Source organism: Varanus komodoensis, unplaced genomic scaffold (genome assembly GCF_004798865.1).
Source record: "Varanus komodoensis strain SLA01 unplaced genomic scaffold, ASM479886v1 scaffold2, whole genome shotgun sequence".
NCBI lineage: Eukaryota > Metazoa > Chordata > Lepidosauria > Squamata > Varanidae > Varanus > Varanus komodoensis.
The window spans coordinates 4,538,600-4,552,321 of record NW_025335568.1 but is presented as its reverse complement, the minus strand read 5'-3'; the positions used below and the strand labels follow the sequence as shown (position 1 = coordinate 4,552,321).

At 50.3% G+C, this 13,722-nt stretch overlaps 1 protein-coding gene across 1 annotated transcript; it reads right to left on the bottom strand.

Moving 5' to 3' along the window:
* PANK2 (pantothenate kinase 2) lies at window positions 1-13,722 on the bottom strand. Its single transcript, XM_044428472.1, has 7 exons — window positions 13,464-13,722; window positions 6,656-7,008; window positions 4,532-4,785; window positions 3,883-4,059; window positions 3,247-3,370; window positions 1,118-1,243; window positions 1-546 (listed from the first exon to the last, which is right to left on the bottom strand). Exons 1-7 carry the CDS (start codon window positions 13,720-13,722, stop codon window positions 496-498), a joined length of 1,344 nt encoding a protein of 447 aa, XP_044284407.1. The 3' UTR covers window positions 1-495.

The window sequence follows — 13,722 nt, the reverse complement described above, 5'->3', positions numbered from 1 at the left end:
TTCTTTTAAAAAATAGATTTAATATGTCAAGTGCAATTTCATATCCTGCACATCTCAGTGCAATTATGAAAATTCGCCCAGCCCTTCAAGTTCATACAAGATTAGTAAATAAAGCAACATTTAAAATAGTTTTCTAAGAGTGCGGCTTGCATCACTGCCGGGCTGAGGCGCACTCGGCTCCAGCGCCCTCGGGGCTTCTGTAACACAAGCTCAATGCCAGACTGACTAAACATGCATTTTAAGAGGCGCAAGGCAGTCCACACAGGTGTGCAGACAGGCACGGCTTCCGTACGGACGAGTACATACGCACATCAGTTGTAAGTGCTTTAAAGAATACCTTTGTCCGTGCTGGCCCTGACCGAGGAGGCTGCTCACCACTCCTTCCCGTCGTCTGTCAAGCAGACAGAGGCTTTCGCACATACCGCTCCATGGACACGGGTGTTCCCTTTGATGCAGGCCGTCCCAGCGGCGACCTGGGCCAGGCTGCACGAGGCATCAGGACGGATCCAGAAGCTCCAGAAAGGCCCCGACCGCTCCAAAGTAGCCCTGTTTGAAAAGCAGCGCACAATCCATCAAGCCTCGCCACACACACAGAATCAATTGGATCCGTTGTCCAAATACACCTCCTACCATCAGCTTATTAAATGCTTATCATCACTGAACTGTGTGCTAGATTTGCTATCGTCTGGTTCTAGGTAAAAGAACCAAATTAGAGAGGAGGGAAAAAGCCATCACACGTCTGTTCCCAGGTCCACCTTCCCCCACATTCAGAGGAAGTCCCTGCTATCACGCTTTGGAGGCCCTGGGGTGGGGTGAAGATTCATGATGTTAATATTTCACTCCTTGCCATCCATTTTCCAACCCCTTCTCCTTTTGCTTGGGTGCCTAATGGGGCCCACGAAACGGCTATTCACCACCCAGAGCCCACGCGTTGTAGATATAAACCAAATTAATTAGTGAAAGGATTGTAATGCAGGTTCCAATGTCACTGCATTGTCAGAGTAAAACCACAGCACTGACATCCGGACAGAAGGAAGGCCCCTCCTGATGCTGCTCTCTGCCTACGGAAGACGGAGAGGAGGGGAGCAGAGAGCGCCAGCGGCACAGTGCACTCTACCTCATGCTCCAGGAAAAGGGCTTTCAGCTGCCCCTTGGACCAGTAATCCAAAGCATATGCGAGAAACTTCATTGAGATGGTATTGATACGCAGGAAGTTCCCCACGAAAACCACTCGGTTGATGTTCTGCAAGAAGAGAGCATGTTACTACAACCTCGTTATTCCCCTTCGGGGAAGTGAGAGCCTGAAGTGTTCTGCCCACTGATATACACGGGAAGAGCCACACTCACTGATCGGTTCTTACTGGGGAGTAAGGGTTGGGGAGACATTGTGGAACGATGCAAAACCCAGATGTCCTACTGGCAAGGGTTATTCCCACTTGGCTTCACCCCCTCCACGCCTCAACGTTACAGCTGGTCCTTCTGTATGTGTGCGTGGTGCGAGGGCAGGCAATCCTGCCAGTTTTCTGCACCCGATTCCTCCTCTCTCTTAGGGCACAATCTTATGGCCACAGTCCAGACAGCCATGAGCTCATTCAGAGTCCCAGCTCCACTCCTGGAAACTCACTCTGAGCTGAGACTCTTAACTCCCTCCATCAATGGACAAGGAAGGGCAGGCGGGAGGGGAGGGGAGGGGAGGGGAGACAGGCATCAGCCTAAGTTTTAACCTGGCAGCACCTCCAGCTCCTCTCCTGATGCTCCGGGGCAAGAGCTTAGATAGCTGAAATCAGCTAGAACGAAACACACAGATGGCCAAAGCTGGCCACCTTGAGCGTCACCTCCACACTCCTTCCACCCTCTGCAGGATGCCCGTCATCCGTGCTGGACTGAGCTGGCTGTGAGTGCAAATGCTAACACAGAAGGGAGACAACCAATTCCTGGGGAAAGTTATTGGCAGATGAAGCATCAGGCTTTGGAAGAGTCAGTCTCAGGAAAAGGGTAGGGAGAACCAGATACTGAGGCAGGGGAGGTACGATACCACAGAAGGGAGAGTTAGCTGAGCAAAGCCTGCCGTTCCCAGGCTTCTGTGCTCGTTTTGATTTGATGTATGGTGGCCAAACAGTCTTGAAAATACAGGACCCTGCTCACAGCTGCTGTGATGGCACAGAAGACACAAGCATTTTGAACTCCTAGTGGGTAAATGAGGAGGAGACACCGATGAGAGTAAGTGTGCCCAGTGGTTTGCCTGGGAGGAGAATGTGGCCACAGGACAAGGGAAGCGATGCCCAATTCTGGTGGCGAAGGAGTGGTTCAGGAAGAGATGCCGACATGCTGAACACGGGACGCCCACTGCAAAATCTAGCAGATACACGCATTCGGCCTCTTCCCCATGCAGTTGCCTAGATTACTGACCCCACAGGCATAATCAAAAACCCACCTCAAGAGCTGGCGTCAAGGCACGGTAGCATTCAGCTAAAACCCAGCTGAAGGCCCAGTTTCAAGACCAAGCGTGACACCCTCCTTCTCCAAACCCCTTTCTCCTGGAGTACCGTTTCTGTCTACGATTTTCCAACCTCCTCCTGCAGAACCCCCCCAAGAGGTGCTGCATCAGACAACACACGCACACGCCCTTCTTGCTGCCTGCGTGTGCGAGCACGTGCGCCCCGACGCGACCGGATGAGCAGGCCCGGCTCTTTCATAGCCCTGTACAATGCTGCTTGACATGGTTGCAACAAGGCAGCACTGTAAAGAAGCTGAAAGCACCGCGCTCGGGAAAATCCTCCGAGGAAGCCGGGGCAGGCACAGCCGCTCTGCCTCGGGACTGGCCTCCCTGGCGCACTCCGCCCCAGACACCGGCCACGCTCCCTCTGCTGCGAGCGGGAGAATCGCAACTCTCTGAGCAGCAGTGGCACACAGCACCCCCCGACCCCGCACCTGGCTCTCCTGAGCAGCCTCAGAGAATAACATTTCCATTTGCTGCTAGCAAGGGGGAAACGGAACGTTCACTAGGAAAACTGGAACCCTTGCTGAGACGTCCGCACTAGCTGCTCCTGCTCTCGAGTCACCTCACAAGGCCGGGAGCGGCAGGAAGGGGCACCCGCTTAGTCTGGGGCTGCAGCATCTTTTCCCTCCCCATGCCACACCCTGCTGTCAGAAAGCAACCCCCCCCCAAGGAAGGAGGAAACACGGATACCCCCCTGCCCCCATCGTAAAGGGTGCCCTTCCCTCGATCGCCTTCGGCTTCTGTACCTCGTTCAGCGCGCACATCCGAGCGATGGAGCCGATGTTGTTGGTGATGGTGATCAAGGCCGCCCTGGCCAAGTCTTCCTTGCTGGCCGCCTCTCGCTTCTCCCTGCTCATCATGTTTCCAAAGCTGTACGGAAGCGAGCACACACAGGCCGCGTTTAGCAGGGAAGCTGAAGCATGGACACGGCATCTTGAGGACGAGCGCACGGTGCCAGAAGATGCTTCCCACACCTTCGCGGAGCTGCAGCGGGGCTCCCAGCCTAGCTCAACCGCTCTGCTCCGCACAGGAGCACGCGCCTCGCCCACCAGCAGCCCACCCGCAACGTGGCGCAGCGAAGAGCGAACGTGCCACAAGGTGCTCGCGGGGCAGAGCAGCACCACATGACCCAGCGAGAGCAAGCACAGCCGTTTGCTTCGGGGGGGGGGGAGAGCGCGAGCCCACAGCCGATCTACCTGGGAGAGGTACGGGAGAATATAAAATCCCACCATTTGGCAGAGAGAAAGGGAGAGACAGCAAGAGAGAGAGAGAGGATGAACTTTCAAAGGGGGAAGAAAGCCCGCTTCTTCAGAAATGGAGCTAAGCCCCCAGGAGGGCCAGCCCCAGCCTTCATCCGCCATCGGCTCCTGCTGCAAGCTCACCTGGAGGCCACAGTCCAGCCCGGCAGCCCAAACCTCTCGTAGTCGCCTCCATAAATGTCCCGCACGAGCTTGTCCACTTTGGTGCTGTCCCCACGGGATGCCATCTCCAGGGCCTCCTCGAAGGTGGAGCAGCCCGTCAGGAGGCAGCAGAGGCCGAAGAAGGTTCCTCCTCCGAGGCTAGTCAAAGGGACAAAGGGCTTCAGAGGGGGGCCGGCAAAGAAGGGGAGCGGCAGCAAGCCTTTGCTCCAGTTCTCGCGCCCACCTGAGTTACCGAGCGAATAAATGGCATCCTGCCGGTCTCACCAGGGGGCACTGGATGGATGGGGACGTCCTCCAGGTAGTTTTGTCCCCCAGGAACTCATGGGAGTAGTTCACGCTCTTAGGACCCAATCTCGTATCTGTTATTTTATTACTATTTATTGAATTTCCAGCCTGCCCTCGTGTCCTGCCCCCTCATGGTGTTACATGGGACTTTCTTCCCAGTACAGCCAGTCACCTGTGAGCTGCCCACAGGTTAGTCAGCAAGGACACACAACTGGATGGCACTGAAGCTGTTACTCCGGTGATGGCCAACAGAGCCTAGGAGCTGCAGGCCACTAATTCCTGGCTTACCGGCTCTAAAGGCACGAACCGTTCGCCTCCGTCTCACCTGGTTCCCGTCACTCGCTTGTAATTGTCTTTGGAATATACAGCTAAGATGCTGACCCCTGAGCCGATGTTCACCAAGAGGAGGGGGTATGGATTCTCCAAGTTGAAGGGGAGCTTCTGACACTTCTCGGGGTCAGTTGGGTTGTTAAAATAGTAGCACTCTGAGTGTCCATTGAACCCAACCGAATCGATGTACAAAACTCCCTTAATAAGGCAGTCGAGTTCATCCATTTTGTGGAGCTGAAGGTCACTCACCTGTTTAAAGAAAGACACTCTGAAGAGGACTAGGTAAACACTTCCAGCTGGCCAGGGGAATGGGGCCTAGCAGTCTCCTTCTCCATTAGATGTACCACTTAAGGACACCAATGTATTAAAGAGCCACGTTTCAATGTTGGGAATGCCGAATCCGGCAAGTTCACCACCAGTGGAAACCATTTATCCAACTCTTTATCATGGTGCTAGATGAGGCATTCTGCGCAAACAGTAAACAAAGGTACTATAGTCTGTTACGATGAAGGTGCCTGTCCTTCCTGTAAAGTGACTGACTGGTTTTTAAAAAATAAGTTAAATGCCACCCTAAGCTGCGCTGAGGACTCTTGAGGTCAAGCATGCAGCATCAAAAGAGCTGGATAAAAATTAAGTCAATGCAAACTAAGCCCAAGACTCAAGCTAGATGGGGGATAGGAGTCTCATGGGGCAGGGACCCAGGAGGCAGAGACAGGGAGGGTTGATCAGCACCGGCTAAGCCACCGTGAGCCGATCCTAGGATCACTGCCTTCGAGGCTGGCCACGGTGCTGCACCCTGATGTGGCAGCTGAAAGGGAAAGGGACATGGTGCCCTGATGGGCAGCCAACAACTACGCAGCACCCTGTTTTCAGGAGAGGAGAGGACAGGAGAGGAGAGGACAGGAGAGGAGTGCTCCATCGCTTTGTGGTCGGGCACATTCAGGAAGGACCAGGTTCAGTTCCTGGCATTTCTAGGCTTCAGAAAAGCAGAAGGCTGGGAAAGCCCTCCCTTGCTCATGCATCTGGACCGCTGCTGCCGGGTCAGAGTGGGCGGCATTGATAGATCGATGGTCCAACAAAGTATAAGGAAGCTTCCCATCAAAGATGCATATTTCTATCCCCACATTACTGGTAGAGAAGGATGGTTGGGAATCTTTTATTCAGTTATTAATTTTTTGTAAAAGCCACCTGCTGGCATTATGCTCTCTGTGGCAGAGGAAGCTCCTTTATACCCAGCCAAGTTACTACTCAGTGTTAACTCTCCGCTGCCTACACTAACTTGCAGCAGTTCTCCTGGGATTCTGAAAAACGTCTTTCCCAGGACTACTTTGAAGGGGAAGTGGGAGCTTTGCTGGGCAACACGTGTGTGTCGCACCACAGAACTGCAGCTGTTCCCCAGTATATACATCGCACCCCCAGCATATCCTGCCCCTGACTGTGGCAAGCTCCAAGATATTCACGAGGACAGAGGTTCCCTAAGGCATCCCTGAGTCAGACTGCTTTTCTGCATTGCTTTCTAATCAGTTTCTAATCATTTCTAAAACATTGCTTTCTAATCAGTGCCGGACTTAAGGAAAAGACCCTGATACAGTCACCTAATTCCATGAGTCACCATGAAATCTCTGGCATGCCTTCAGCCAGTGTTCCTGCATAATGCATGACAAAGAGCTGCCACTTAACTGCATCCCCACCCCAATCTTTGGGTCTTTGGTTACCGCAGGAAGTATTTTGAGCAATGGCCTGCTTCATGGGCTCTTCAGCAAGGCACACCTGGGCTCCAGCGGTAAGCAAGCAGCTTTCCCTAAGTTATCACACCGTCATTACAAGACAATCTCTTTCCTCTAATCAGCTTATGGCCAAGCTGTGGGAGCCTACGAGGATATCAACTGCCTGGCTGAGTCCTGATTCACGGAGTGCAAGCACAAGGTTTGGCAACCAGCAATTTTACAGGTCTGAAAGCCAACTTTGCACTGCTCTTAGACTCGATTCAGGAAACTAGACTAACCCAACCACAGGGAGGTGTTGTTACAGGGAAAGGAACACACACTCGGCCCCTATCTTGGAAACTTTAACAATGGACTACTGCAGCTTAAGAGTATAGAAGTCAAAAATTGCATACTGTGCGAAAGTCCTGCTCAAATTTATATGCTCCACCTCCTGTGGCACATAAGGTAGTATGGAGGCTTGAGAAGTGCTTTTCGCTGCCCATCTGAATAAAAGCAGGCATGTCGTGAGTGGGAAAGCGTATAAAGTGCAGATTGCCTTTACGTCCACACAGCGTGAGGTCCTTTAGCTCAAGGTGAACATCCCGAATGCCCGTAGCTCCATAGGCCGTGTTGGACGTCAGGTATTTACGGATGCTCTTCAGATTCTCCACTTCCTCCTCCTCCTCCTCCGTGGTAATGTCTTTTGGTTCAAAATAGACAAGCTTCACCAAAGTCCCTCCGATATCCAAGCCAAACCAAGGGAAAGCTAAAGGAAGAAGGAAGAAAAAGGATCACTATAAGGTAGTGCTGTATTGCACAAATAAAATTATAATATTATACAAATAAAACTTGGCTTGCTGTCAGCCAAATCGTTCCCTGTTGTGACTGTTCATTTACCCAATCCTGACCAGAACCCTAACCTCAACTCATGCCTACTCCCTAACCCATCATCCCCATTCCTGAAATATAAACCTGAACCCAAACCACAAATTCTAATAAATGCATTGTAAAAATAGAATACACAGTTCATCATTTCTGCCCATTCCTAAACACATTCGAACCATGAAAAACAGGACCCCTAGTTTTTGTAACCTCACCCTACCCTGGTACACACCCCTAACCCTAAGAGCGGGTGAAAGTTCCACTGAAAAGAGGGCAATTTTGAAAAGGCCTTCCTCGAGTAGCTTTTTCTGCACAGCTCAACATTTCTGCCCATTCTGCACACATTCCAACCATCCAAATCATGCCAGGACACCTCATTTTCCTAACCCTACCCTGGTGCATACCCCTAACCATAACATACGGCTAAAATTCCACTTTAAATAGGGTGATTTTGAAAATGTCTTCCTTGAGTAGCAATCATTGTTTGTAAAATTGATTTTATTGGATGTTTTAATTGTGTTTTATATCACTGATTTTTTGTAAGCCGTCCTGAGGCTTGGGCAAAGGACGGGGTAGAACAGTTTTAAACAAACAAACAAACAAACATTGTCTGTTCATGTATAAGACTTTCCATTCTGCCCCTTCGCCCACTGTGACACTGTGGAACGTTAAAAAAAAATCCAATACTAAAATCCAATACTAAAAAAAAATCCAACACCCGAAATTAGGATCTTCACAGAACTACCTGTTCTCCTCTGCAGAGGAAGGCAGGACGCACTCCAATGGAGCAAAGCTCAGGGAGTCAAGGTTCCATTTGGATGCCAGGAAGCACTTCCTGACAGTTAGGACCCCGAGGGTGTGGAATGGGCTCCCACGGGAGGTGGCTCAGGCCCCATCGGTGCGGGTGTTCAAGGACAGGCTGGGCGTGCACATGGTGGGCATGTCGTGAGCAGAGCCGGCTGGAGCCGGGGGTCAGACTAGATGGCCCGGGAAGCCCCTTCTGACTCGCTCTGTTTCTGTGTTTCTAACTATAGCCTGGTTTGCTTCTCAGAAAGTGCACCATCTCAATACACGAGGAGGAGGGACGGGCAAACTAGTGCCATCCCCATCAATGCTGTCATTGACGTCTGTATGGGGGGGATGCACAACGAGGGAACATGCTCATGCCGACTCCCCAGTCCTTCTGTGGGTACGGCACAAAAACCACTAGGCAGGATCCAGGGAGATTCTGCAACAAAATATCACCCTGTCCAGGACAAACACAGCAAAGAGCAGGGGGTGCTAGACGGAAAGGGACACTGCGATGAAAATGGGCCCACCTAAGTAGTCAGGACGGAGGAAAGGGAGGAGTTATAATATGCACATCAACTACAGATTTCATGAACTTCAGTCATTTTGTCCAAGAAAGAGGTAAACAGCTTTATTTCCTCAAGCAGATGCAACAGAGGAACTTCCACATGTACTTGAACTACAAGACAGTTCGAGCATTCTGCTATAAACTGGTCTGAGCTTATTTTTATTTCTAGGGTTCCCCCCCCCCGCAATATTTCCAAAATTACGACCTGCCAAAGTTTCCATCAGATAAATACTTATAATGCCATATGCCTAAAAATAAATGGCAAACGAAAAGTCACAGAGACCATGAATTGTGCTTAATTGTGCTTGCAGAGACCATGCAAGTTTTAAACCCTGCCGTTGATTTACCTGGCAGATACTGGTCTTACCAAGAACTCTTGACTCTCAAGGTCAAAAACACAAGAGAGTTCAGAAGAACTCATCATATTAAACACTGCCGTCCTCAACCCAAAGTAGCTGAGCTCTAACACAAGCACATATATAGAGAGCCAGTGTGATGCTGTGGTTAAGAGCAAGGGACTGGGACTCAGACGATCCGGGTTCAAGTCCCTGCTCGGCCATGGAGCCCACTGGGTGACTTTGGGCCAGTCACTGCCTCTCAGCCCGACCTACCTCACAGGGTTGTTGCTGTGGGCATAAGATGGAGGAGGAGAATGATGTAAGCTGCCTTAAGCCCTTTGTAGGAAAAAGGCAGGACATAAATCGAATAAATAAATAAATAAATAAATAAATAAATAAATATAAATGTCTGTGTTAAAGAACTATTTTTGCTGTTCTAGTATAATTAAGAGCTAACAATGCAAGCACATTTCACGGCATGAGAAATACTTCGTTCTCACTTCGCCACCACAAACAGAAGAGATATTAAGAAGGCTCCATTTTTTAAATACAATTTTTATAAATACCAATTTATGGCCTTGTAAGCTTTCCTAGCATTAAGCCACCCCAAGTGCCGTTTTTCTTGATTAAAAGGCAGGGCGCACATCAAATCAATCGGTAAGTATTAATTCTGAAGGAAAACATCATTCACCTCTCTGGCAGCAAAAGTCATCCACCCCACACACTTCCTCGCAAGCACACTAGTTAGTCCTGCACACAGAAGTACCCTGCTGTGATAGAGCCTTCAAGATAGAGCCTTCAACTCAGCGTCTTGACAGTCTTGCCATCACAACATCCTGGGGCAGTGAATTCCCTTGTTTAATGGTACTTCCTTTCAACCAGCACAAATCTCCCACCATTTGGGGTTTGGGCTCTAGCATAATGGGAGAGGTTGCTCTTGCTTCCTCCACGTCACACTTAATTTATGAACCTCATTCGTACCTTTACTTGCCTCTGTTCTACACTGAACATCCCCCAAAGCTGCAGCCTTCCTAGAGTTGCACCAGCCCCGATAATCTTTGAAAAAATGGTGGGTGTGTGTGTGTGTGTGTGTGTGTGTGTGTGTGTGTGTGTTTGGCCATATAAAAATGTAATAAAGGCAACAAAATAATCATTTGGGTTGTCTTGTTCTGCACCTTTTCCCACTTTCCTTTTTGAGGTGCAGTGACTACAACTATTCCTTTAAGAACTCTCCAGTGGATTCCATTCAGACCTGGTGATTTGTTAGGTTTACATTTGACAATAAGGCCTAACCCTTTATCTCGCTGACACTGCTATTTGCTTCAGTTCTTCAGGTTCCCCTCCTGAAAAGATAAATCCAGGCAGAGGTACCTGCTTTTGATCTTCTTTAGTGAGGACAGAAGCCACGGACTCTTTCCGTGCCACGGCCATCTCATGATCCTCCCTTACACCTCTCTGCCTTCCTCATTGCTCAACAGAGCCAGTGTGGAAGGTGACCAGAGCGTGAGACCTGGGAGATCCAGGTTCTAGTCCTCATTGAACCATCAAGTTCACTGGATGACTTTAGGCCAGTCCTGGACTCTCAGCCTGACCTACCTCACAGGATGGTCGTCGTGAGAATAACACTGGCATAGCAGAACATGATGTAAGCTGCCTTGGGTTCCTTCTCAGAGGAAAAAAAGGGGTGACGTACATGCCGTGGAACAATGAATAATAGACACAGCACAACCAGCTTACTGATTTCCTGATCCAAATTCTTAAATTTGAGCAATAGTGCCTCTCAAATTATTTTGGCATTCTTTACTGCCTGCTCAGATACACGGGCAGGCACTTCCGGAAAGTGGTGCCAAAATTATGGAAATGAGTGCATTGTTAACCTGCACACGGATACCTAGAAGAAAGGCCCACTGTGAATACACTTTCTTCACACAAGCTGGAGGTGTGGAGCAGCACAAAACCAAAGCGGTGCAAAACTAACTTGCTTCACCCACACAATTCCTCTTTTTATATTGTCGTGTTCTGATATGGAGCCAGAAATTACCACTTTCTGGTATGACAATAACCAGATTTACACAGTTGCTTTTTCTAGAAACGAAAAAATGACTTAATCAGCTGTACTATTCCATTTACAGGACAGGAGAGCCTAGAGGAACGTTGTCCGTGGCATCGTGATGGGTCAGGCACGACTTTGCAACTAAGAACATCAACGAATTCCATTTACAAACCATCTCAGAGAGTCACAGAGTTAAGGCTGCTCCCGACCCCAACTTTCTTGCACAGTTAAATGTGCAAATTGTTGCAAACCCAAATCGCTTTTTATTTACTAGAAAACCTACTGCAGGCAAACTGTGTTCTCATATTGCAACATTCTGCTCCCTAAGAAAATGCTCACTCGCCAAACCTACAATTTTCATTGTTGCCTGACGTGCAGCATGGAGTCTGGCTAAGCTGCTTAGAGGCACCTGTGACATCACCAACGAAGCGAGACACCGTCCCCATGCAGACATACTTGCGGGCACTTTTAAGGTAACCAGGAGAACAAGTTCCTTCCCATGGAATGAACTCTGCCAGGTGAGGTTTTCTTAATTTTGTAGAGAGGAAAACCTGACAAGTTCCAGGAAGATTACCATCCCTACTGTAGAAATCCGCAGGATCCATCTCTCTTAATTTTATGAGTTCTTCCCCTTTCCAGCATTAAAGCATCTATCAATCGCAGGTGTTTGTGCAGGAGAGGGGAAGGGGAAGGCATGTCATCCCAGTATTCAATACTTCAGTAAGAAAAAGTAGGGAGCTCTTGACAATATGTAATCCACACTAATTCTGCTTCTGCACAAAACTAGCATGACATCATTCCCTTGAACCCATTCCTGCCGTTCTGACATTTTCACTAAGCCCTTGCCCCAAGCCTGCACCCCTTATCTAAACACCCCATTTCCTTCCCTACACTCCTTCCAACTTCAGCACCTCCCACCAGACTGCGCAAACAGAAAAATCACACCCATGGATTAAACCAAAATCGTTTTCACCCCCTAACTGTTAAGCCATGCCACCAAAGTGCTTTTGCAATAACTAAAGGTATATGTACACAGTCAGCTTCAGAGTCTGTTATTGCATGATTGCCCCAACCAAGAAATTCCAGGGTATTTCAGCTCACCACCTTTGCTAATGATATCAGAGTTTGATTAACTGGGCCATCTAGGATGTTCTGGAAAAGACCTGTGAGACGTTGCTGCGGACACAAACGGTCTCTCACAGGGCTCTTAAAGAGAAGCACGATTCTTGTGGCATGCCCTTCTTCGTCAGGGGCGCAGAATGGGCAGCAAAAACAATGGGGAGGTAACGTTGGACTGGGCAGCTCAGCAAGGGCCAAATGGCAGAACTGCTCTGCAGCCAACTCCCACGATCTGCCACTCTCCAGTCATGTCAGATTATCATTCCCATTTGCTGGAAGCTGTGCTCCAAGCAGGAGGCTCCCCTACAAGCTATTCTTGTAGTGCACACAAAAATCACGATTCGTCTTTTAATTTCACCCTGAAACCATTTTTAATTTTGCTATAAATTCGCACATACAGCATGCACCATCTTTAGTGCCCACTTCATGCAAAAGGGCATACGCCTGTGCATGTGTCCATCCTGACCTAGGCCTTATCATCCACCCCATCCAGAGCGCAGCAGGGAGTTGAAAAGCTGCAGCCCCTGCATTTAAGATCTTCACCAACACCAAGGAAAGGCTTTTCTTTGCTGCAATGTCCCTCCTGAAGAATTCTGTCCCCAAGACAACTTGCTGGGCACCGACTCTGCTGTCACACTGGCACGAGGCAAAGATGCCATTTAATTCAATTCCAGCTGTTTTATCTCACCTGGATCTAGATGTGTTTGGTTTTCATGTTGCTACTGTCAATCCTGATGCTTAGCTTGCAGTTTAGCTGCCTTTGGCATTGTGTTGCTTGGAACAGTACACACCCCTTAAATATAGAAAGGGTCCTGAGATGTTTTGCTGTTCTCCTCCTACATGATCCTATGCAAGTACACAATCCTTTTTTTCTAAATGCCTATTTCCACCAAATGCCGAACACCAAACTATAGGCCACAACCGACAGGCCTGGCTTTCAAGTCTGCGCTCACACATCACATTTACTGGGCATCTCTGGGCCAGAAACACTTCCACACCCTCACTCGACCCCAACCTACCACCTAGGTCTGTTGTGGAGATGAACATTACGTTGTACAGAAGCCTTCCCCATGCACGGCCCTCCAGCAGAATCAGGCTGCAATGCCCCTGGTTCCCAGCCAGCATGGACATTGCCCTTCCTGGCTGGGGATGATGGGAAATGGAGTTCAACCCATCCAAAGGGAAGTAGATGGGGGAAGGTTGCTGCCCGACCCCTTTGGCAGAAAGGCGGCGCAGAAACATCATTAAATAAATGGAATTAATCTGCTATGTACGGTTACAGAAGGGCTAAAGACTGCAGCCGCGCAGATCAGCCATGCGGGGCCCGGGCAAATCCTGCTCCTCATTCATTCCCCGCCCCGCCCCTTCCTCGAGGCCCCGCCCAGAACGGCGCCCGCCCCGCCCCCTTCCCCGAGCCCCGCCCGCCCCTCGCAGGCGCACCCCCCGCTCGGCGCCCCCTTGCGGTCACTCACGAGGGCGGTTCTTGCGGTGAGAGTCGAGGCGCGGCCGGAAGGCGGGGCCAGTGCGCTCCTTGTCGCGGCCCGCGGCGGCCTCGGCCCGCCCAGAGCCACCGCCGCAGCGCCAGCCCCCGCCCGGGGCCGCAGGGGCGGGCGCCCGCCGCAGCGGTGGCCCCGCCGGGGCTCCCGCATCGCTTCCCGTCGCGGCAGCCAGCGGAGGCCGCGCCGCCGCCTCAGCTTTCCCCTTGCCACTTCCATTCTGCAGCGGCTCCAT